We start from the raw sequence: 24003 nt of genomic DNA on the forward strand, positions 1-24003 counted from the left end.
TTGATCAGTTGCTTATCTCAGGTAATTGTTATAGTAACAGAAAGTTGACTAACCTAATTATCAAATACAAAGAGAAAGTCTATAAAGAGCATACCCAACATTTATACACAAAGACCTCTAAAGAACCACTAGGATCCCCTTGGAAACTCAGACAGGACACTGACCACGTCTAACACATACAGCTTAGAGTGAGTTCCTTTTCTTTAAAATAGTCTGTCTAGGTGACATGCCTGAAACCTCAATGACTTGGTAGGCTGAGGTAAAGTGATCACAAATTCAAGGCCAGCCTGGGCACCTTAGTGAAACCCTGTACTAAAAGATAAAAAGAACTGAGGATATAGTTCAGTGGTAGAGTACCCCTGGGTTCAAGTAACACACGCATGCATATACACATCTGAAGTACACCAGTCTACAGCATAAATTCTGCTCCACATCCTAATAGGCCACTTAGGGTCCTTTTACACAAGCATATGAGATATGCTTGTAAATTTCAAAAGAAATTCAGCCTTCTAAGGTCAAGTAAACCACTTGAAATTAGTATAACAGAGGAAAGGAAAAAACAAAAGTTCTGATATTGTTCTTTTGAAGTTCCTGGAGGCACCAAACTCTCTACCTTCTAAGGACAAAGAGGGTAAGGAGGAAGCAAATACTCAAAGTAAAGGTCAATGTATGAGACACGTGGCTTTAAAACCAGAGAGCTAACCATAAAATGGAAGAGAGGGATGGCTAGTTAATCTCCCCCAGTTCCCCTGGGGCCCCTCCTCTATCACACAAGCATCCTGGAATCCCAGATATTCAGTCTAGATGGTAGGTTCTTTTTTTTAAAATTTATTTTTCAAATTTCAGTAGACACAACATCTTTATTGTTTTTATGTGGTGCTGAGGATTGAACCCAGCACCCTGCGCATGCCAGGTGAGCATGTTACCGCTTGGGCCACATCCCCAGCCCAAGATGGTAGGTTCTTAATCCTAGGATATCTGCATTTTGAAAATTTTTGATTATCTGAACTGATGACTTTTAAGTGGTGGGATTTCAAAGGGCTCTTTGGTAGGGGGTGAATCACAAAGGCCAAGCCCATGTCATCTCTCCAAGAGGTCAGCCTCAGCTGAGGAAGTGGGTGCAAGAGCATTCCTGGAACCTGCCCAGTCACATGGACCCCTGTTCTTGACCCAAAGCTTATCTGTGTACAGCAATGCTATCCAGCTGAAATGTAATGTTCAATTTTCTAGCAGTCTCAGTGAATATGAACAAGAAACAGGTGAAATTAATTTTAACATATTTTATTTAACCCAAAATATCATTCTTTCAACATGTAATCAATGTTAAATATCAAATAAATATATATGTATATATTTATATGTGTGTGTCATTTCACATTATTTTTTTCATACTGAGTCTTTGAAATCCAGTATATTTCTTGCACTTACAGTTCATCTCAATTCAGACTAGCCATGATCCAAAATGCTGTATAGCCACATGTGGCTGGATGCTACCATTTAGGACAGGGCAAATCTACAGCATCTCTTAAGCAAGTGGTTTTCAGCCCCCATTCTCCTCACCTGAACTTCCCTTCTAAACAGTGGGAAAACAGGTCTGAATCCTCTGGAATTGTGCTGCCTTCAGGGCATCGCCAAACCTACAGCAGATGCCAGGAAGCTCAAGCCCCAGAGTAAATATTCCCTGGTGAGAAGGAAAATGGACCACAAGATGTTTAAAACAGGCCATCATCTCCTCCCCCAAGAACAAAGAGCACCTGACAAGTTACCACCACTAGGGGGTGCTATGGACCACTCATCTACAAATGCTGTTTCTGCCCAGTTCTGGGGGAGGCTTGGCACCGCCATTTCCCTCACACTACTTCCTGGCCCAAGCAATGGTGGATGGCCCTCTAAGGGGTCTGTACAGCAGTACCTGTGCTCTTTTCAAAAGAAACAAAAAGTTGCAGCTTATCCATGAGGCACTGGTGAAGTCCTCTTGCCAGTTGGTTGTGAATGGCTTTGGGAATATGAGTTCTTAAAAGAAAAAGTTCATTAGGAGTATGAAATCATGACAGGGAATCCAATCTGAAAAGTTCATGCTCATTGATTCCTTTCTCCTAATGCCTTCAATTTAAATGGGCTGTGGTTCAGAAGGAACAGTCACACTACTTACTGCCGCTTCCACAAAGTGCTCATTAAGGATACATTGGCAGTTAAGTCCAATCTGAGATGGGGGTTCAACTTGGGGGTGTCTGCTAAGTGGGAGAAAAGAGGTAGCAAATTCTGTGGACTTCTATCATTTTATTCAGAATGAATTTCTCACTTGGGATGGTAAAAAAGACCTATTTCACAAAGCTGAGTTGGTTCTGCTGATGTGGTCTAAACAGAAGTGAATTTCTCTAAAATCTGAGCCATTCCACAGCTTCCCTGATTGACGAGGGAAAATGAGTCTTGGAAAGTGAAAGGTGATGGGCAGTAACACCACAAAAGGGCTGGGGTTGTAGCTCAATGGTACAGCGTTTGCTTCACACACGTGAGGCACTGGGTTCAATCCTCAACACCACATAAATAAATAAAATAAAGGTACTGTGTCCATCTACAACTAAAAATATTTTTTAAAAATAAAAGAACCTCATCTAGCTTTAGCTTGAGTCACTCTTCCACTTCCCAAACTCTTCTGACTTAGGATGATCCAATTAGCCACATCCTTCTCACACTGACAAGAGTCACCAGAGAGCCTGAGGCCACACTCCTGCCTTTGCCCTCCATCACCACTACAGCCCCACACAGCATTGTTTCCTTTACCCCTTGCTCCACTTGCCCAGGTCATCCCAGAGCTGTTGTCTCTGCCCCAGCCTGTCCATTCCCATTTCCAACCACCCTCCCCCTGCTCTCATTGCTTCTCACCTGGCCAATTACGGAGCCTCTTACTGAACTTTTTCACGTCTTTTCCTCTAGCCCACCCTTCTCATAGTAGGTTCACACTTCAGGCTCAAGCTTGGAGAATGGAGCTCGAGCTTCTGTTCTTGACACAGTCCAAAGGCCAGGCAAGATAACTAACTTTACTAAGCCTTGATTCTCTCATCTGAAAATCACAGCACTGAGGTCACTACTACCTGACCCAGCTCAGCATGCCAGGTTTACCTCCCTTCATAATCTTTGTTCACCTTTTCTTTCTCTCTCTTCTCCCTGTCCAGCCACCTAAGTACCCCAGTCATCTTTGAATTCTCAATTCCAACACAATGATGCAGGAATGTAACAGGTTTGGGCTGTCGAGTTTGGGCTTAATTCAGGAGAATTAGAGCCTAATGAAAGGTTTTTGAATAGTGCCTTGATCTAATTGCTTCTGTTGGAGGCTTTTAGTGTCTCGTTTTCTCTCATTTGATCCCTACATCAGGCTCCATGAGGTGGGACTTTTTATCCCAACACTGGCATCAGTGTTTGCTTGCGAGGGTCCTCTGTCAAAGCCAACTCTGCTCTCAAAGCAGCAGTGTAATGGTAGTGACAAAACTATCGTTTAGTGTCACCCACTCATGCCAGGACACAGCCTTGAGCACTTTACATGCCCCCATTTCATCAGGCTCTCAAAATAACTTTAGATGGGAAGGATTATTATTATCCCTACTTGACAGCGTTCTAAGACCATGATAGTTAATAAACACTTGGCGGACTTGTTTTATTACCTTCTCTTTTTGCTTATATTAACAGTTTCACATGCTCCTTTACTAAATAATGCTGAGACACAGGGGCTGGCCCAGTATAAAAAGCTGGCCAGGCTTGGTAAAGCTGGGCACTGGGAGAACTCAGAGAAGAAACTCTTCTGTACTCAGACCTGCTCTATGGGCCAGGGGCAGACGCTCCATGCAAGAAAAATGATCCAGAGTCCTAACCATCTAAGCCTGCAGATGAGAGGCACAGCAGTATCCAAAATTGTCATGTTGACTTAAGATCCAGTAATCAGAATGGAAAGCTTTCCTAATAACTAAAAACATATGTCACTTTGACACTTAATATCTAGTTTTCCCTGAAAAGTTGTATAACAGAATTCCATAAATTCTGAAACTTAAGTCCCACATATTTGGTTACTTTTCAAGTAATCACAAAAGAGGACTAAAAAGTCCAGTGGGTGACTTACCACAACAAAGTACACTACATCCAGTAAGCAAACAAGTACGGGGAAAAGGAAACATGCCCAGCACGGAGCAGATTATAGAGCACTTGAGCAGAGGCAGTGCAGTGGACCATTTCATGTGCAACTCTGGGCAATGAACAGTAGCACTGCCCCCACCACAGCCAGAAAACAAGGCAAATGGACCAAGAGAGGAGTTGAGCAAAAAAAGATCATGTTTCACTTCCACACATAAGTATCAGACCTCAGTGGTCTAGATGGGAAGGTTGATCATGTGAAAGACTGGGCTCACACCTAGATAAAGAAACTATTGGTGTCACCTAGCTTTCTTAGAACTTGTATGACATTTCAATTCAAGGAAAAACCAAAAGACAGAGCAGTTTCTGGGTGTTACACTGGAGGCTATTGCTACAAGCACCCAGTAGGAAGTGGCAGAAGCTCCAGGCAAGTAAAGTGATCCTGTTATATATTCTACAGTGCACACAGCAGTTCCTACAACAAGTTCAGACCAAAATGCCACTAGTAGTAAGATCTGGAAACATTGGCCTAGCACATAGCAAGTACTCTATAATTATGAGCTATAAAATTATCTTTCTGGGCTGGGGATGTGGCTCAAGCGGTAGCGTGCTCGCTTGGCATGCATGCAGCCCGGGTTCGATCCTCAGCACCACATACAAACAAAGATGTTGTGTCCGCTAAAAACTAAAAAATAAATATTAAAAAATTCTCTCTCTCTCTCTTTAAAAAAAAGATACTTTATTAATAACAAAGAGAAAATATGAAATTTTAAAAAAATTATCTTTCTAATGGGCCCGTGCTTATAATCCTAGTTACTTGGGAGACTGAGGCAGGAGGATTGCAAATTCAAGGCCAGCCTAGGCAACTTAGTAAGACTCTGTCTCAAAATAAAATTTAAAAGAGGGCTGGGGGTGTTGGGGATGTGACTCAATGGTAGAGCACTTGCTTAGTATGCTCAAGACCCCAGGTTTAACCCACACTCCCCCCAAAAAGGAGGGGTACTGGGGATGTAGCTCAGCAGCAGAGTTCCTACTTAATTAGCATGCTTAAGGCCCCAGTATGAACCTAAATAAATAAATAAATGAATAAATAATATTTCCAACTATAACAAACTAGTTACAGCTTCTTTCTCTCAAGGATAACCATCACCTGTGGTTTAAAATAATCAGACAAAATACATTACTTACTCTGTTTCTGGTAAAACTGGGTAACAGATCTGTTATTCTGGAGACAGGAAGAGTGTGTTGCTTGGTTGATTCTGGGGAACTCAGTAACTTTGTGAAATAAATAACATAGCAGAGCACCAGAACGGAAGTATAGAAAAGCTGAAAAAAGAAAACAATGGGTTGAAATTAAACTGCTTTAACATAGGCATAACTGATATGACTATAATTTTGGCCCCAAAGGTCAATCAAAAAATAGAACTGTCTTAATTAACTGTACTTTCTAGTGAGAAGCCTCATCCTCTGGAAGACAATACCACTCATTCAGGTCCAGCTGCACTGCAGCATCTCCAGTGTTCCAAACACTTCACTTAACCAGGAGAACAAAATTTCTAAGACAGACAGACACTAGCTCAAATGCCATAATGTCAGATAAGTAAGTTCTCACAAGGTCTGTATTTGGAAGATCCAGGTGCCAAAATGTGCTGACAGCCAGGAACTTGCCTTCCTCTAGGACTGTGGATTTTCCATAAAACCTGGAAATCCATGACATTTATGATTACAAAGCAGAATTGAGCTTTTGGCTCCCTCTCCTCTACACCCAATGCATGGGTAGGGCAAGAGCTGTGGGAAAAAAGGGTGAGACAATAAGAGACCCACCTCTCCCTCCACCCATGTAGGACAAAAGAATGGCTTCTAGCCAGGAGCAAAAGCCAGGCTTTGGTGTGAAGATTGAAAAGGAGTATCCAAAAGGGCTCCTTTTCACAAGCTCCTTTCTATTCTCTTTCCCTCCTGAGAATGGCAGTGCTGAAGGGCTGGGACCTCCAGGCTCTGCAATCAACCTGGCCACACCAAGGCTATTCCTATAAAAGGACACATGGCAAGTAGTTTAGCATATTAGGGCTCCTATGCTTTCATTCCTGAGGGCAGAGACCACCATTTACCAGTCTTCCTTTCACCCCCAAGTCTTTAAAAGACAAGAAGCACTTCTATGGCCATACTCCCCCATCTTAAAGCTCCCTGTGATAAGTGTGCCCTTCTCTGCCTTTCCTCACTTTCCAGCTGACCAGAGCCTTTTTTGGGGGGGTGGGGTGGGGGGTACCAGGGATTGAACCCAGGGTGCTTAACTACCAAGCCACATCCCCAGTCCCTTTTTTGTATCTTATTTAAAGATAGGGTCTCGCTGATTTTTTTAGGGCCTAAGTTGCTGGCTTTGAACTCACAATCCTCCTGCCTCAGCCTCGGGAGCCACTGAGATTATAGGCTGCACCACTGTACCTGGCATCCTCCACTTTTTTATTGAGGAAAGATTCACATAATAAAAAAATTTACCATTTTACCTGTATTAAGTGCACAATTCAGAGGCTTTCAATACATAAACACTGTTGTATAATCATCATCACTAATTCCAGAAAACTTTTATCACCCCCAAAGGAATCTCTGTAGCCATTAAGCAGGTACTCCCCACTCCCCCGTTCCCCAGTAGCACTAATCTGCTCTAATCTCTACAGACTCTCTTATCCTGGATATCACATGTTAATGGAAGCATACAATGGGTGGCCTTATTGTATCTGACTTCTTTCACTTAGTTTAATATATTTAAGGTTCATCTATGTTGTATTATATATCAGTATTTCACTTTTATAGCTAAATAATATTCCACCATATAAATATAACATATTTTGTTTATCCATTCATTCATTAGTTGATAGACATGTGAGCTTTTTCTACCTATTGGCTATTGCAAATGGTATTATTATAAACATTTGGGAACAAATTTTTATTAAACACTTATTTTCTTTAAGAAAAATTTTTTTAATTTTTAGCTGTAGGGCTGGGGATGTGGCTCAAGCGGTAGCGCCCTCGCCTGGCATGCGTCCGGCCCGGGTTCAATCCTCAGCACCACATACAAACAAAGATGTGTCTGTTGAAAACTAAAAAATATTAAAATAATTCTCTCTTAAAAAAAAAAAAATTAGCTGTACATGGACAAAATACCTTTATTTTATTTATTTTTTATGTGGTAGTGAGAATCAAACCTGAATGCCACACACTTGCTAGGCAAGCACTCTATCACTGAGCCACAACTCCAACCCTAAACGCTTGCTTTTATTTCTCTTAGTTATATATACTTAGGAGTAGAACTGCTGGATCATATGATATTTCTGTCTTAACTTTTTGTGTGTGGTACTGGGGATTAAACCTACAGCTTCATGCATGGTAGGCAAGCACTCTATCACTGAGATACAACCCTAGCCCTTTTCTTTTTAATTTTATTTTGAAATAGGGGTCTTACTAAGTTGCTAAGGCTGGCCTTGAACTAGATTCTCCTGCCTCAGCTTCCAACGTAATTGAGTTTATAGGCATGTACCACCAGGCCTAGCTCTGTTTATCTTTTTGAAGAACCAACATATTATTTTTTCATAGCAACCATAGCATTTCACATGCCCACCTGCAATGTACTAGGATTCCACTTTCTCCACATGCTCAACAATTACTTGTTATTTTCTGTTTTTTAAAAAATTATTTTTAAAAAAATTGTCACCCTAATGGGAATGAAGTGGTACCTACTGTGTTGTTGGATTTTTTTTGGTCTTTTTTTTTTTTTTTAGTGGTATTAGGAATTGAACCCAGAGTCTCAAACATACTAGGCTAGTACTCTACCACTGAGCTATATCCCCAGCCCATTTAATTTTATTGTGAAATAAGATCTCACCAAGTTGCCCAAGCTGACCTTGAATTTTCGATCCTCCTGCCTCAGCCAATTTCCATAGTAGTTGGAATTAGAGTAATTGGGCCATCAGGCCTTGCCCATTTTTTAATTGAGTGGTTTCTCTATTTACTGTTGAATTGTAAGAGTTACTCAGTATGTCAGGTGTCTAAGTTGCTTAGAGCCTGTTGAATTGTAAGAGTTACTCATTATGTCAGATGTGTCTAAGTTGCTTAGAGCCACTCGGGAGGTTAAGATCTGAGACTAGCAACTTAGTGACACTCTGTCTCAAGATAAAAAATGAAAAGGGCTGGGGATGTAGCTCAGTGGTAGAGTGCTCTTGGTTCAGTCCTCAGTACCACAGATACACACACACACACACACACACACACACACACACACACGTTATTGTCTTGAGCCTTGTCACATTCCTATTATACCAGCAGGGCTCAGAAGGTTGAGGCAGGAGGATCACAAGTTTGAGGCTGGCCTCAGCAACTTAGCAAGGCTCTAAGCAACTCAGTGACACTCTGTCTCAAAATAAAAAATAAAAGGGGCTGGGGATGTAGCTCAATGGTAAAACTCCCCTGGGTTCAATCCTCAGGACACTCCCCTGCAAAAAAGTGGTTTTTTTTCCCCTAATGTAACCCTTTTATTTGACATCTGATGCCATGGGACACAGAGCCAGTATAAGGAGAAACCAGAAGGCAGGTTTGACAATGGGGATTCAGTGCTCACCTGCTGTTATGAAGTTTTACTGGCTCTCAGACCTCTCACACAGACTCTGAACTATAATCTATGATGTGATCTGGGTAAAAGCTATGACAACCAGAAACTCATAGTGCAAATGCCTTCCAAGAAAACTCAACCTATAATTGGGTGTCTCCATGGTCCTCCTATCCTACTAGAGAAAGTGCATAAAAACAATGATAAGTGATGTAGTTCTAGACCCAATAAATGGCAAAAAAATAACCTCAGAAAACTTCTCCAAAATATACAACTGCAAACTGCTTTTATAGGCAATGTACATTCTTATTTTACTAATTTTAAATCTAGATCTTTAGTGTTCCACAAAATTATATGTAAATTTGCCTAAAACACAGGAAAGAATTTCACATAGATTACTAAGAATCTTAATTTGTCTTCCATACATTAATAAAAACTATACATTGCTTTATATAAACTATATTCTGGTATATATTTAATCTTAGGTTTCATTTTTAAAATAGGGCCTGTATTCTAGTTATATTTTTATTAGAAACATAAATATGAATTAGAACTAGACAAAGATGAAATGGAAATGAAGTCAAAATTGCTAAAACTGAAAAATGTACCTGCTCTGACTTGATTTTCTCTGAACTATATGAGATTTCAATCTAAATTTAAAACAGGCTTGATAGAGTTTCCTCCTATTCTGCAAACAACTGATTGAACTCCAGGGAAAATAATACATGCAATTCGATTCCCACCCTTTACTGTTTTTTTTCTCCTCCATAAGACTTTCAGACAATCAAAGATCAGTTTGATATGGGCCTGCCTACAGAATGTCTAAAAGGAGTTTTTGATTCTCGACAAGGTGGCCAAGTGTGTGGCCATCTTCAGGACCCTAAAAACATCAGCAGTGTCAGTGTATGGAACAGGATGAACATGGCAGCCAGAGAAGTTGTGGTAAGGCCAGACTTCGGACATTTACATTCCTCCTTAACATGCATGAATATTGTAAATGTGAAACATATAGTAGTGCAAACAAGAAGAAAAAACAGAGAAACTCAGATTAGATTAAAAAAAAGTTAATAGCCATGACTCTTACCTGGGCCAAAGAGAAAATGTACAATCCCCAGAGAGGCAACCACAGTACGAGAAAAGCTGTCAGGATGCTCCTAAGGATTACTGACAGGCTCTCAGCAATCACCTGCAGACACATGATAAAGATGCACTTTATGGACATGATCAAAAAGGAAAGATGCAAAGAGATGACAAACAGAAGCTCCAAAGTAGTGGTTACCCTGGTGGAGGGGTAGGGCATGGTTGGACATAAGCACTGGTAATATTTTACTTCTTGGATTGGATGTTAGGTTCAAGAATCTTCAGCAGGAGCTGGGGTTGTGGCTCAGTGGTAGAGCACTCACCTAGCATGTGAGAGGCCTTGGGTTCAATCCTCAGCACAACATAAAAATAAATAAATAAAGGTATTGTGTCCAACTACAACTAAAAAAAAAAAAAAGAATCTTCAGCATGTTATATTTTTGTTTTGGCACTGGGGATTGAACCCAGAGTGCTTTATCACTGAGCACACCCCTAGCACTTTCTATTTTTTAAGACAAAGTCTCAATAAGTTGCTTAGGGCCTTGCAAAATCAAGTTTTTGATCCTTCTGCCTCAGCCTCCTGAGTCTCTGGGATTACAGTCATGTGCCACTGTGCCCATCTGCATGTTATGCTGTAAGATTTATACTTTTTTTTTTCTGTACTGAGGATTAAACCTAGAGACATTCTAACACTGAGCTACATCCTCATCCTTTTTCTTTTTCCATATTTTTATTGGTGTATTATAATAATACATATGGTGGTTTCTGTTGTTACACATTCTTATATACACAGACACGACAATATAATTTTATCAACATCATTCCCCAGTATTTCCCCTTCCCCTTTCTCTTCCCTCCTCCTGACACCCACAAATACAACTTTCTTTTCCTTTTTTCTTTCTAGCTTTCACATAGGAGAGAAAACATACACTCCTTGACTTTCTGAGTTTGGCTTATTTCACTTAAAACAATGTTCTCAAGTTCATTCATTTTCCTGCAAATGACATAATTCATTCTTCTTTCTGGCTGAATAAAATTCCATTGTTTACATATCACATTTTCTTTACCCATTCATCTATTGATAGACAATGAGGCTAGTTCCATAGTTTGTCTATTGTGAACTGTGCCATTATAAACATGGGTATGTAGGTATTGCTATAGCATGCTGACTTTAATTCTTCAGGATACATTCTGAGAAGTGGTATAGTTGGATCATAGGTGGTTCCATTCCTAACCTTTTGAGAAACAGCAATACTGATTTCCATAATGATTGTACCAATTTACAATTCCACCAACAGTGTAAAAGTATTCCTGCTGGGCGCCATGGCATACTAGTTATCCCAGTAGCTAGGGAGGCTGAGACAGGAGAATCACAAGTTCAAAGCCAGTAAACAGAATGGCATCAAATTAAAAAGCTTCAATTAAAAAACTCACGAGGGCTGGGATTGTGGCTCAGTGGTAGAGAGCTGGCGTAGCACGGGTGGGACCCGGGTTCGATCCTCAGAACCACATAAAAATAAAGGCATTGTGTTGTGTCTACCTACCCCTAAAAATAATAAATATTAAAAAAAAAAAACTCAGTGAGACTCTGTCTCTAAATAAAATATAAAAAAGGGCTGGGGATGGGGCTCAGTGGCTGAGTTAAATCCCTGGTACCCCAAAAAATAAAAATTAAAAAATAAAAGTATTCCTTTTTATCTACATCCTCTTCCACATTTATTATTATTTTATTCTTTTTGTGTGTGGTGGGGTGGAATACTAGGAATTGAATTCAGGGGCACTCGACCACTGAGCCACATCCCAAGCCTTGTTTTGTAATTTTTTTAGAGACAGGGTCTCACTGAGTTGCTTAGTGCTTTGCTTTTTGCTGAGACTGGCTTTGAACTCGTGATCCTCCTACCTCAGCCTCTCAAGCCGCTGAGATTACAGGTGTGCGCCCCCGAACCTGACAATTTCATTCTTAATGGCTGCCACTCTGACTGGAATGAGATAAAATTTTAGTGTAGTTTTGATATGCATTTCCCTAATTGCTAAAGATGTTGAACATTTTTTCCATATATTTGTTAGCCATTTCTTTTGAGAAGAGCCCATTAATTCCATTTGCCCATTTACTAAATAGGCTATTTGCGTTTTGGTATTGTTTTTTGAGTTCTTTATATATTCTGGATATTAATCCTGTCAGAAAAGTAACAAGCAAAAATTTTCTCCCATTCTGTAGGTTCTCTCTACATTCTTGTTTCCTTTGCTGTGCTGAAGCTTTTTAATTTGATGCTATCCTGTTTATTCCCATCCTTTTTATTTTATTTTAAAAAATATTTTTAGTTGTAGATGGACATAATACCTTTATTTATTTATTTGTTTTATGTGGTGCTGAGGATCCAACCCACGGCCTCACACATGCGAGGCAAGTGTTCTACCACCGAGCCACAACTCCAGCCCCTTATTTTTGTTTTTTTGAGACAGAATCTCACTAAGTTGCCAAGGCTGACCTCAAACTAGTAATCCTCCTAACTCAACACACCAAGTTGCTGGTATTATAGGCATGAGCCACCACTCCCAGTATATATACATTTTGGATATATTAAATTATATATATTTTTGTTGTTGTTTATTTATTTTTATGTGGTGCTGAGGATTGAACCCAGTGTCACACATATGGATCTGTCACTGAGCCACAACCCCAGCCCAAATGATATATTTTAAAAGATGAGAAGTCAATAGTAGTATACAATTAATAGAATCACTAGAAAAATCTGAAATGTTTTATAGTCCTAAATTCTGACTGAACTAATAATTTCTTTATTAGCAAATTTGTTTTTCATTTATCGTATAGCAAAAGTAACCTTTAGCCCAGACAATCTAACAAGTTTCAAGTAAATGAATTAACTGATCACATTACATTTTTGCAAATAGTTTTTTCAATCCAAGTCTGGGAAAATTATTCTCTCCTATAAAAGCATTTTTTCCCCGGTACTGAGGATTGAATCCAGGGATACTTTACTACTAAGCCACATACCAGCCCTTTTTTGTATTTTACTTCGAGACAGGGTCTCGCTGAATTGCTTAGCACCTCACTAAGTTGCTGAGGCTGGCTTTGAACTCTCAATCTTCCTGACTCAGCCTCCCAAGCCGCTGGGATTATGGGCATGTGTCACCACACCCAGCTCCAGTCCTTTTTATTTTTTGACACAGGGTCTCCTTAAGTTGCTGAGGTCTTGCTAAATCGCTAAGGCTGCCTAGAATTTGCAATGTCCTGCCTCAGTTTTCTGAGTTGCTGAGATTAGAGGCATGAGCCATGTCTGGTTTCTATAAAAAAAAAAAAAAAAAAAAAAACAACTTTTTTAATAAACCATGCTTTCCCTTATTCTTCACATTTCCCATTGGCAGAAGGCATACTGACCTTAAGTTTGACAAACATATGTGCTTGTGCCAAAACCCAGAAGGGCTCTCCAAGAAGTTCCACCACTGCTGAGAGACCAAATAGTACCACTCCAGTTCCATAGTAGGGGACCACATCAGGATCAGGTACTTCAAGCAACTGCAACCAGACCCAACCCAGGAATAAGGACCAAAACACACCCAGGGGGACTCTAGAAGAGCAAGAAAAGAAACCATATTTTGATACATTCACATTTAAAATAAATATAAATACATATTAAAATAATAACATTGAATAGAAAAAAGCAGTCATAATAAAAGGAGCCATCACAATAAATATCTGTTAGTAAGGAACGTAGGCACTATGATGCAAACCCTTTATTTCACTGACACCTCACAATGATCCTCTGTCATTACCCCCATTTAGAAGATGAGGAAACTGGGACTGACAAGCTCTGGGTCATGAATAATTTGGCCAAGGTCATGAATAAATAGTCAAGAGCAAAAGCAGGACTCAATACTGACCTAACTCCAAAGCCTATACTCTTATCCACTGGATTACATGAACTTGGTAAGCAAAATTGCCAGAAAGAAGATGCTTGCTGTCCATGCTTGGAATGACTGGAGTATACAACCAGTTCTTGAGCCCCAAATAACCCAAAGTCCACTGCACAGTATCCTTTCACATGTGTATCACAGAGCACTTAAATATGACTGGAAATTGACAGCCATTCCTCTAATAAAATGAAGGCCTATCAACCCTTATGACAGTCATTAATTTCAGTGAGGCAATAAGAAGTTATGCAAGGGCAGCATTAGAAAACAACCACAACCACCAGTCTTCCCTGAGGGCATCTAGCTGCAGAAATGCCATTACACTTTTTAGCTGATGTACTTGGTCTTTGAGAATATTTTTAAAGACTCAGAACTAAAATCATAGAACAAAATTGCAGAAAGATATAAAAAATTCCTTAAAAAGGCTTTCAAAAAAAATAGTAAGACTAAGTGATTGTTAAGAGCTCAAAAGATACTATAGGGCAAAAGATGTCACAGGCTAAGTGGAGTCCAGAGTGATGATAAGAAACAACAGAAACAATCTCCAAAGTTAATAATATCAGGGCTAAAAATCTGGACCAGGAACCCCCACCAGAACCTCCTCCTGGCTCCTGGACAACCAAAGAGAAAACAAAGGAAGAATCAACTCCAAAACAGACACTCTCCCCTTTCTGTCTCATATCTAGTCCCTCAAACCCTACTGTAAAACCCAACCTGCTTCAGGCACGTATTGCTGTTTTACATACTTTTTTTTTTTTTTTTTTTTGTACTGAGGAGTGAGGTGTTTAACCACCGAGCCACATCCCCCAGCACTTTTTATTTTTTATTTCGAGACAAGGTCTCACTAAGTTGCTTAGGACTTTGCTAAATTGTTGAGGCTGACCTTGAACTTGCAATCCTCCTGCCTCAGCCTCCCCAGCCACTGGGAATACAACTATGCACCACTACACCCAACTTCAAGTACAACACTCACTACACTTGCCTTCCTGAAACTTATCTCCTGGCAAAACACAACTTACGTTAGCCACAGGAGGTTGAGGGTCTGGCTCCAATCCCTTTGGGTACTTCCACTTAGACAAGCTCTGCGGAAGGCCTCTCTGGCCAAGAAGGTAGTAGTAGAGTAAAGCAATGTTAATCTGTTAAGAAAAAGCAGAAAGCAATAAGGCTTCCACTTTTTTCACAGACAGAACTTCTGCGATTTCTTCAGCAACAGGTAGGAGAAAAGGTCTTGGTCACAAACCATGGTAGTAAGGTGGAGGGCAGTGAGCTCTTACAGGACCCCCACCCCACCCTGCCACACCACTCCGATCCACTTGAATAAGAATTGGGAACCAATAAGGCACACCTGAATGTGTGTGCCTACAGTCTGGGATAGAAACTGTTGCGGTGGCCCCAAGAGCTGCAGGTTTTGTGGCCATGGACAGAGGCACAGTCCTGACCATAAAAAGAAAAGGATAAGTCTTTGACCCCACACAGCAAAGTAACCTCTTGGTCACACTGAGACTAGTGACCTGATAGCCCCTGCAAGAGGAAAGCAAGGCTCTGCTCTGTGAGGTAGTGGCCAAAGGAATCTCAAGACAGGCTGTAAGGCTTACAACCATTAAGAGGCCATTGCATGGGGTTGGGGTTGTGGCTCAGTGGTAGAGCACGGGTGAGGCACTGGTTTGATCCTCAGCACCACATAAAGATAAATAAATAAAGGTATCGTGTCCATCTACAACTAAAATATATTTAAAAGAAAAAAAAAAAAAAAAGAAGAAGCCACTGAAACCCAGCTCAGTCGGTCTTGTTCGGGTACCTTGCAGGTGAGCAGCAGCTGGGTAAACCTTCTTGCACTTTAGCAAAGAGCAGCTGAAAGCAGAGAGACAGGCCAGACAAGGGCTGTCAAGGCAGGCACCTGCCAATCTGGGGGAGGATGCATGGGGAAAAAATCCTGAGCACCTAACATTTGGCCCTCCTCTTTCCTGCCTTTAAAACAATATTTCTTTTTTTTTATTTTTTATTTATTTATTTTTTAATTTTTAATATTTATTTATTTATTTTTTTAGTTCTCGGTGGACACAACATCTTTGTTTGTATGTGGTGCTGAGGATCGAACCCGGGCCGCATACATGCCAGGCGAACGCGCTACCGCTTGAGCCACATCCCCAACCCTCTTTTTTTTTTTTTAACTGAAGTATTTTTGTTTATACCTTTATTTTCATGTGGTGCTGAGGATCGAACCCAGGGCCTTGCATGTACCAGGAGAGCACTCTACTGTTGAGTCACAACCCCAGCCCCAAAACAGTATTTCTTAAAATATAGTCTCTGCCTCACAAGCACCTGACAACTTGTAAAAATACAGATTCCAGCACCCTTCCTCAGCCCTACTTTGTAGAAAGCTCCCAGATGATTCCTATGCCAATCAAAAATTGAGAATTGCCACTTGACTCTAAGAACAGAACCAAAACCATGTGTATAGTAAGTACCAGACATGAAATGCTGTTGAGAACACACTGTCTTGTTTATCAGGACATGAAGAAACACCTGAGAAGCTGAGCTATTCTGAGCCCTCACATCATTTCATATATTTTTGTGTTATTTGTGAATATAAAACATGTGTGGGTGTCCTTGAACAGAAAAGAGGAGAGTAGAAGAAACAAGCTGAGTCTAAAAGACAAAGCAAGTCAGTTTTCCCAGAGTCTCTAAAAACCTAATGATGAGGACCCAGACTCCCCCCAGTTACCATATCCCAATTATAAAATCACTAAGGAGGGAAGGAAGTTGGTGGCTCCAGCCCTGCCATTATCATGCACATCCTCAGAACTGGAGAATTCCTGCCCCCTTTGCTGTCAGCAGGACAAGAACACTGGATTGCACCTGAGACAAGGTCTGTAACAAATTACTCCCACTCTTCTCCTGGGTTCTAAGAGCAGGGAAACCAGAACAGCTGGCAGAGAAATGTGCATTTGGAGGCTGCTAATGGAAAACACTCCATGGGTCCATTAAAAGTAAGCATTGCCCTGTCATTCCCCACCCCTGCACCTCCTCCTCAGCCCACTGCTAAAATGCTGTGCTTCTGATAAAGGTCTATGTTTCTAAAATTTAAACCATACACAGGTACAGCTTGAAATATATTTGACTAGAGATGCGAGCTGTGAACAGTGCAGAGTGCATTCCCTCTCACCTTACATTCACTACGCCAACTATTTCCTTTGACAGGAAGCGAAGAATAAATGCATTCAAGACAAAGGTAATCACTCGAAACAACACCTGTAGAAAAAGAAGAAAAAGACAGAATAAACTATGTTAGGAATGTTTACTTTGCCAAAATGAGGACAACATGGTTGTTTTTCCCAATGTTATGTAATGACACACCACAGCTTTGCCATAGACTCTCCTTTAAACAGCTCAGTCTGTCTGCCTTTCTTCTGAAATTTCATTCTTTGGAGTCTCTCAACATCCTGTGCAATAGTCAAAGAATCCAGGAAAACCAGGCACAGTGGCACGCACTTGTATTCCCAATGACTAAGGAGGCTGAAGCAGAGGAGGATGGCTAGTTTGACTCAGCCTCAGCTACTTTGCAAGACCCTGTCTCAAAAAGTAAAAAGGAGGGCTGGGGTTGTGGCTCAGTGGTAGAGCACTTGCCTACTATGTGTGAGGCACTGGGTTCAATTCTAAGCACTTACATGTAAATAAATAAATAAAATAAAGGCCCATCGGCAACTAAAAATAAAATAAAGATATATTTAAAAAATAAAAAGTTGCTGGGCGCAGTGGTGCATGCCTGTAATCCCTGTGGCTCGAGAGGCTGAAGCAAGAGGATCACAAGTTCAAAGCCAGCCTTAGCAAAAGTGAGGCATTAAGCAACTCAGTAAGACCTTATCTCTAAATAAAATACAAAAAAGTGCCCCTGAGTTCAATCCCCTGTAACCGGCAAAGAAATAAATAGGACTAGGGATGTAGCTTAATGGTAAAGCATCCTTGTTGGGTTCAGTACCCACTACCCAAAACAAAACAGCAGCAGCAGCAGCCAGGAAAGCACTTGGGAGTCTCCTTAATTTACTGATGAAAAGAGGGTGTCCTCAATAGATTCAGTAAATTTTTTTAGGTTCAAAATCAAACACTCTAGGAGGCAAAAAGAATTGTAGTTAGAGATTCACACTGGGCCTCAGCCCAGGCCCTCTAGACTGTTCAGAAATAGCACACACTCAGCAACTGAAAGTCTGAGAGTATATCAGGCTCACTAGGAATCATGAGGTCTAATTTATCTTTCTTCTTTGCCTGGTAATATCTAGAGATTCTAATAACATCAGTTAATTTCTTTGAAATTTGCTTTTCTCAAGATACTGTATTTTTTTCCTTCTTTTCTATTTTTTATTTTGCAGTATTGGGACTGAACCCAGAGGTGCTCTACAAGAGTTTCATTTTCAGCCTTTTTATATTTTCTATTTTGAGATTCAATCTAAGTTGCCAGGGCTGGCCTTGAACTTATAATCCTCCTAACTCACTTCTGGAGTGCTGGGATTATAGGCATTTATCACCATGCCTGGCCACTACACACTTTTATTTCTTTACTAAATATTTGACCCTTTCCAGAAAAGAAATTGATATTAAAATAAATATCTTTTATTTATTAAAAATATTTCTTCTAGTAGATGGACACAATACCTTTATTTTATTTTTATGTGGTGCTGAGGATCGAACCCAGTGCTTCACACATGCTAGGCAAGCCCTCTACCAACTGAACCAACATATCTTTTTTTAAAAATTTTTTTAGATGTATGATCCTTTATTTTATTCATTTTTTTAATATGTGGGGCTGAAAATCTAACCCAGTGCCTCACACATGCTAGGCAAGCACTCTACCACTGAGCCACACAGCCTTAACCCTGAGCCAACATATCTTTTAAATAACAACTGCAGCTGGATGCAGTTGTTATACCTTCAATCCCAACTACTCAAGAGGCTGTGGCAGGAGGACCATAAGTTTGAGGCCAGACTGTGCAGTTTAGTAAGACTCTGTCTCAAATAAATAAATAAATAAGATCTAGGGATATAACTCAGCAGTGGAGCAGTTGCCTAGCAAGCTCGAAGCCCTAATTCAGTTCCCAGTATCAAAAAATAAAAATAAAAAATAACTGCAATAATAATATAAAATGGGGGTGGGAAGGCAGAATCCAGCTACTGTCATTTGGCACATATCCTGAGACTTTCAGATCTAGCAATTCAAGAAAACCATGTAAACAAAGAATTCTTCCCATGAGGCACAGAGAATGAGGCTGCCATTCAGTGGGGCTGCCAAATGGAGATGCTGGATAGGATGCAAGCTGTACTCACTAAGTGATGCCACCCGCCTCCCCATGCACCTACCCCACCCCACATAGCAGCAGCAAATGACAAATCACTTCTCTATTACGAATTCTTAAGATTATCTGTGAACAGCTGCAATTTGGAAGATTTAACCAAAGGAAGCCAAAATACTATATAGTCTGAAAACCTCTAGGCCAGTAACAGTGTCCCCAAAGTGTTAACACAATGCAAAGGTTTTCAATGTCAACCTAACATCTTAACCTTTATGGAGTCAAAGGTGACCTTTTGAGAGTTTGATGAAAAGTTCTCTAGCCTTTTCTTAGAAACATGCAGGTATATACATACACACCAAATTCTATACTTAATGTGAGAGATTTGGAACCAATCACAGATCCCTTACTAGAAAAAGTACTCAGTCAAGAGTCTCAACTTACCATTTGGCTCTTAAAGCCATCAACTTCTAATTTTTAAAAGCCTCCATTTTCTCCTCTGTCAAATGAGACTATGTATCTTAAAGGGTTGATTGCAAGGATCAAATGAGATTATAGGGGTGAAAGCATTTTTGAAAAACATACAAATGAAAGGCATTAATGAATGTCAGGATCAGAGTTAAGAGAGAATAAGCTCTCAAATACTTGCATAATAAAATGTAATTGCAAAGCTACCTGATGTGTCTGCACTCTAATTTGAAAAAGGATATAAGACCCAATTAAAATACTCAAGAAACCTAAAAAAGGCTGTGAATGTAGCTCATTGGTACAGGACTAGCTTAGCAGGTGTGAGGCCCTGAGTTCAAACCCTAGTATCTAAAAACAAAAACAAATTTTAAAAAAACTTAAAATTATGACTATTTTTAAAAAAAAAACATATAAACACATATTAACCTCAAAGTTATTGTCCAAGAAACTTAAGATTTCAGTTCATATCCATATCTCCTAATTGGTTTGGATCAAGATTTAAGCAAATGACACTGAGGTCACTCATGCTACCCACTACATGCCCCGTACAGTGGCCCTTACTAACAACCGTCTCCATTTATTTGCATAAAGGAAATTACAGTTTTAAAAAACACTCTTTGGGAATGGGGTGTGGCTCAGTGGTACAGCAACTGCCTAGCACGTGAGATGCCCTGGGTTCAATCCCCAGCACTGCACAAAAAAAAAGCTCTTTCACATCTGCTAATTATTTGACCTGTTAAAACAACCAGGTAAATGCACAAAAGCAAGTAAGACTCAAAGTGAAGTGATTTGCCCCATGCCACACAGCAGGTAAATGGACCAGCCACACCCTAAAGGCAGGCCACCTAACTCCTAGTATAGGAGAATTTCCTGTTATAACTTGTTTTCTTCTTATAAATCCAACCTGGGTAGTAAAGCTTAATCAAAGGTGGAAAAATCAATATTGTCTTAGAAGTGCTGAACTCAGTTATTTTTACTGTGAAATAGAAAAACAAACAACTAGGTAAACAGGGAGGTGAAGAGAAGCTAACATTAAGCACAGATCATGTGCAAAGCACTCTTCTACATGCTTCATGGAAATTCTCTTATCTCAATCCTACACTGACCATTTAAAACACATTACCCCAATAAAAGTAGCTAACATTTATTAAGTACTTGTAATGTGCTTGGCACTTAGCAGGCATGATTTCATCTAATCTTCTTAATGAACCTATGAAGTTACATTACTGTTCTCATTTAAAATGAGAAAACTGGAGCTGGAGGTACAGCTCAGTGGTATAGTGCTTGCTTAGCATGTACAAGACCCTGGGTTCAATCCCTAGCACTGCAAAAAGAATAGTTGCATATGATTTCAATGCGGCTAGTGAGGCCTAAGTAGCTCAGTCCCAAGTTCATTTAAAAAAAGATGGGGGTGGGGGTGGGGGAGTGGGGGGAGCAAATCTATACTCAAGAGAATGTCAGGCAATTTTCTCAAGGGCAGGCATCTAAGAACTGACAAGACCCAAAATAGAGCCCAAGTCAGCCTGATTCTTTCTCCTAACCTCCATCTGCCTCTCTAAGATAATGGAGAGGGTGGATTCAGGACTTGGGTGAAGTATGGTTAAGAGAGACAGAGGAATTAATTAAATCACTTAGAATAACTAGTTCCTAGGATTGAAAGAATATTTAGACACCACCTGGATGACTGACATGTATCAAACCTGGCAAGTGAGAAAAATTAGAGCCAAGAAGGGGGAGTGATTTGTCCAAAGTCACACAGAAGAAAGATGCAGCCAATATTTATTAGGTGCACGGTTCTAAGACACAGGTACTGTGTTAAATGCATTTATTAAATGATCCCAATCAACCCTTGAAACTACCTTATGAGCTAGCTATTATTATCGTCACCATTCTATCCATGAGGAATTGAGGCTCAGGATGAAGTCACTTGTCCTGGGTTACACAGCATGTACATGTCCCATTCTAGGCCTGCCTGAACCCACATCCTTGTTCTTGGCTATACCATATAGTCTAAATTCAGTGGGAGTCAGAAAGCTAAAAGAAAGTGTTTGAAGGTCAGGGATGAGATACAGAGGAAATGAATCCCTTGTCTTAAAAATAGGTTTCTCCAGTATGAAATGTCTCACCCTCAGCACTTGATTAAATTTTCTCCTACTACCAAATGGGAAATACAATGCTTATTTTTAAAAATGGTTTGTTTGCAACTGCTCTGTCAAGATTCTTAACGCGGGCTCCCAACTCCTGTCCAGATGCCACCTCACCGCAACCTGTCTCCGGCTGACCCACTCCAAAGCGGGCTCCACCTCGAGGCTGGGTCTGTCCCAGGGCCGTCTGCCCACGAATGCTGGCTGGCACGGGCTGGGACCAGCCCGACAGAGAATACCTGCAGGAGGAGACCGGAGGAAGCCAGTCGGGCCGCCTGGCCCAGCACCTCCTGACTGCCCATAACCTCGGTACCTCGGCTCGGTCAGCCGGAAGCGCCGCCGCAGCTCGCTTTGCCGCGGGAAGATGGCGTCACGCAGCGGCTCGCTCGCTGATTGGTGCCTTTGAGGGGTGGGGGCGGGACAAGAGAAGGTGCGGCCGTTCGGCTCCGGTCAGCTAGCGCGCTTGCGCCGCCAGCTCCTTAGCTTTGTGAGTGCGGTTGTTTGCTTTACCGGTGTCTCTCTCTCTGTGTCCCAAATAAATAAAACACTGTAGCCAGTATTAAAAGATGCTGTTACAGAGTATCCAAAGCCCTTTCTCTGAGGCTCTCAGACAACCAAGAAATACTAACTTCTTTAGCCCTATTGCCTTACACAGTCGCATCCACAGCCCCCTTAAATTAGGCCGGACAGGAATTTTGCCGAGAAAAAATTGTGGACCAGAAGTTAAAGACAACGTTCGATGTGTTTGGTTTTGTGAAATCTTTCCCAAAGCTCTGAGAATTGGATCCTGCTGCCAGAAATGAAGAAAGTGAGCCTTGGAAATGTGAATGACTTGTTCAAATCTATGCAACTTGTAAATTGGACCTCATGCTCTTACTGAACTTGCTTGCATATTAGGAACTATTACTTTGGATGCTGAGGCAGGAGGAGGCAAATTAGAGGCCGGCCTCAGCAACTTAGCAAGACATGTCTCAAAATAAAAAGTCAAAGGGCCAGAGATGTAGCTCAGCCGTAAAGTGCCCTGGGTTCAATCCCCAGTATAGCAAAAGAAAAAAAAAAAGTAAATAAATAAAGAAGAGTTCAGAGTGGATGAATGAACCAGAAGTGCTTTGTAAAATATAGAGTTACTAACATACACAATCAGCTGTTGTTCTGTTGTATTCTGTTGGTATTATTCTCCATAACGCAGGCTCTAGGAAACCTAGTCTTCTTCTAATTTCTTTTAGGCTTTCCATGATTTGGCCCCAACCAACTTTCTCACTGTCTTTCATTCCCTCACTGCCCTTTTCCAGTATACTGTAGACTCTAGCCATTGGGAGCCTTTACCAGTTTTCAGATAGGCCCTCCTTCTGCCCAAAGTGCTTCCCTGACAGTATCCCTTGCCTTCCTATCCCCCTTTCCCTTCTCTGGCTTCTGACTATCCAGAGTCAGTGCTTGCTATGGGCTAAATATTGTGTCCACTCAGAATTCTTATGTTGAAGTTGAATCCCCAATATGATGGTATTAGGAAGGCATTTGGGAGGGAATTAGGTCAGGAGGGTAGAGTCCTCATGATGTGATTAGTGCCTTTATAAGAAGACTCTTGAGGACTGGGGTTGTGGCTCAGGGGCAGAGCGCTTGCCTAGTATGTGTGAGGCACTGGGTTCAATTCTCAGCACCGCATATAAACAAATAAAAAATAAAGGCCTGTTGACAACTAAAAAGATATTTTAAAAAGAAGAAGACACTTGAGGGAAACGATCTCTCTGAAGACCTTGGAAGGATAAAGCAAGAAGGTGGCCATCCACAAACCAGGAAGAGGGCACTCACTCACCAGGAATTGAATTGATTGGGGCCATGATCTTAGACTTTTAGCCTCCAGATTTATGAAAAATAAATTCATGTGTTTTTAAGCCACCTAGTCTATGTTTTTTTGTTACAGCTGCTCAAACACTAAAACAGTGTCCCAAAACACTGTGTACCCCTGTGTATCTGTTAGTACTATCTGTATTATAGTGAAGAGATGGAGAATATATGTCTCTATCTAATGAGTCCACGAGCTCAAAGATAGCAAGAGTCAGGCCATTTGACTTTGCCTCCTGCGGTATTGTCAGAGTACACTCCTAAGTCTCCCATAAATGCCTCCTGTCACATCACTATCACTACTCCTACTGGACACTATGTGGCTCAAAGCTTATATATTCTCATCTTTCTGGGTGAAATGAACTCTGCCTTGAGTGTGAAGGCACAGAATGTGAACTTTAGATCCTTAGATAAACCTGACCTTGAATCATCATTCTACCACTCATTAACTGGGTGACCTTGGTGTGTACATTGATTTAAAGAGGGAGAGAGGAAGGGAGGAAAATGGGGAAGGGAGAGAGAGAGAGAG

The 24003-nt window shown here is 40.8% G+C and overlaps 1 protein-coding gene across 1 annotated transcript in view; it reads right to left on the reverse strand.

Moving 5' to 3' along the window:
• The window catches only part of Rft1 (RFT1 glycolipid translocator homolog), a 42073-nt gene extending 20124 nt beyond the window's left edge, over window positions 1–21949 (reverse strand). The window contains exons 1-6 of the mRNA XM_026388638.2: window positions 21872–21949; window positions 16905–16990; window positions 14758–14874; window positions 13206–13395; window positions 9810–9911; window positions 5314–5451 (exon numbers count right to left, since the gene is read on the reverse strand). Coding sequence (XP_026244423.1) covers window positions 5314–5451; window positions 9810–9911; window positions 13206–13395; window positions 14758–14874; window positions 16905–16990; window positions 21872–21934 — 696 coding nt within the window. The 5' untranslated portion in view covers window positions 21935–21949. The remainder of the gene's footprint in view (window positions 1–5313; window positions 5452–9809; window positions 9912–13205; window positions 13396–14757; window positions 14875–16904; window positions 16991–21871) is intronic.
• Between the last annotated feature and the right edge of the window lie 2054 nt (window positions 21950–24003).

Source organism: Urocitellus parryii, chromosome 3, assembly GCF_045843805.1.
Source record: "Urocitellus parryii isolate mUroPar1 chromosome 3, mUroPar1.hap1, whole genome shotgun sequence".
In the NCBI taxonomy this organism is placed as follows: Eukaryota; Metazoa; Chordata; class Mammalia; order Rodentia; family Sciuridae; genus Urocitellus; species Urocitellus parryii.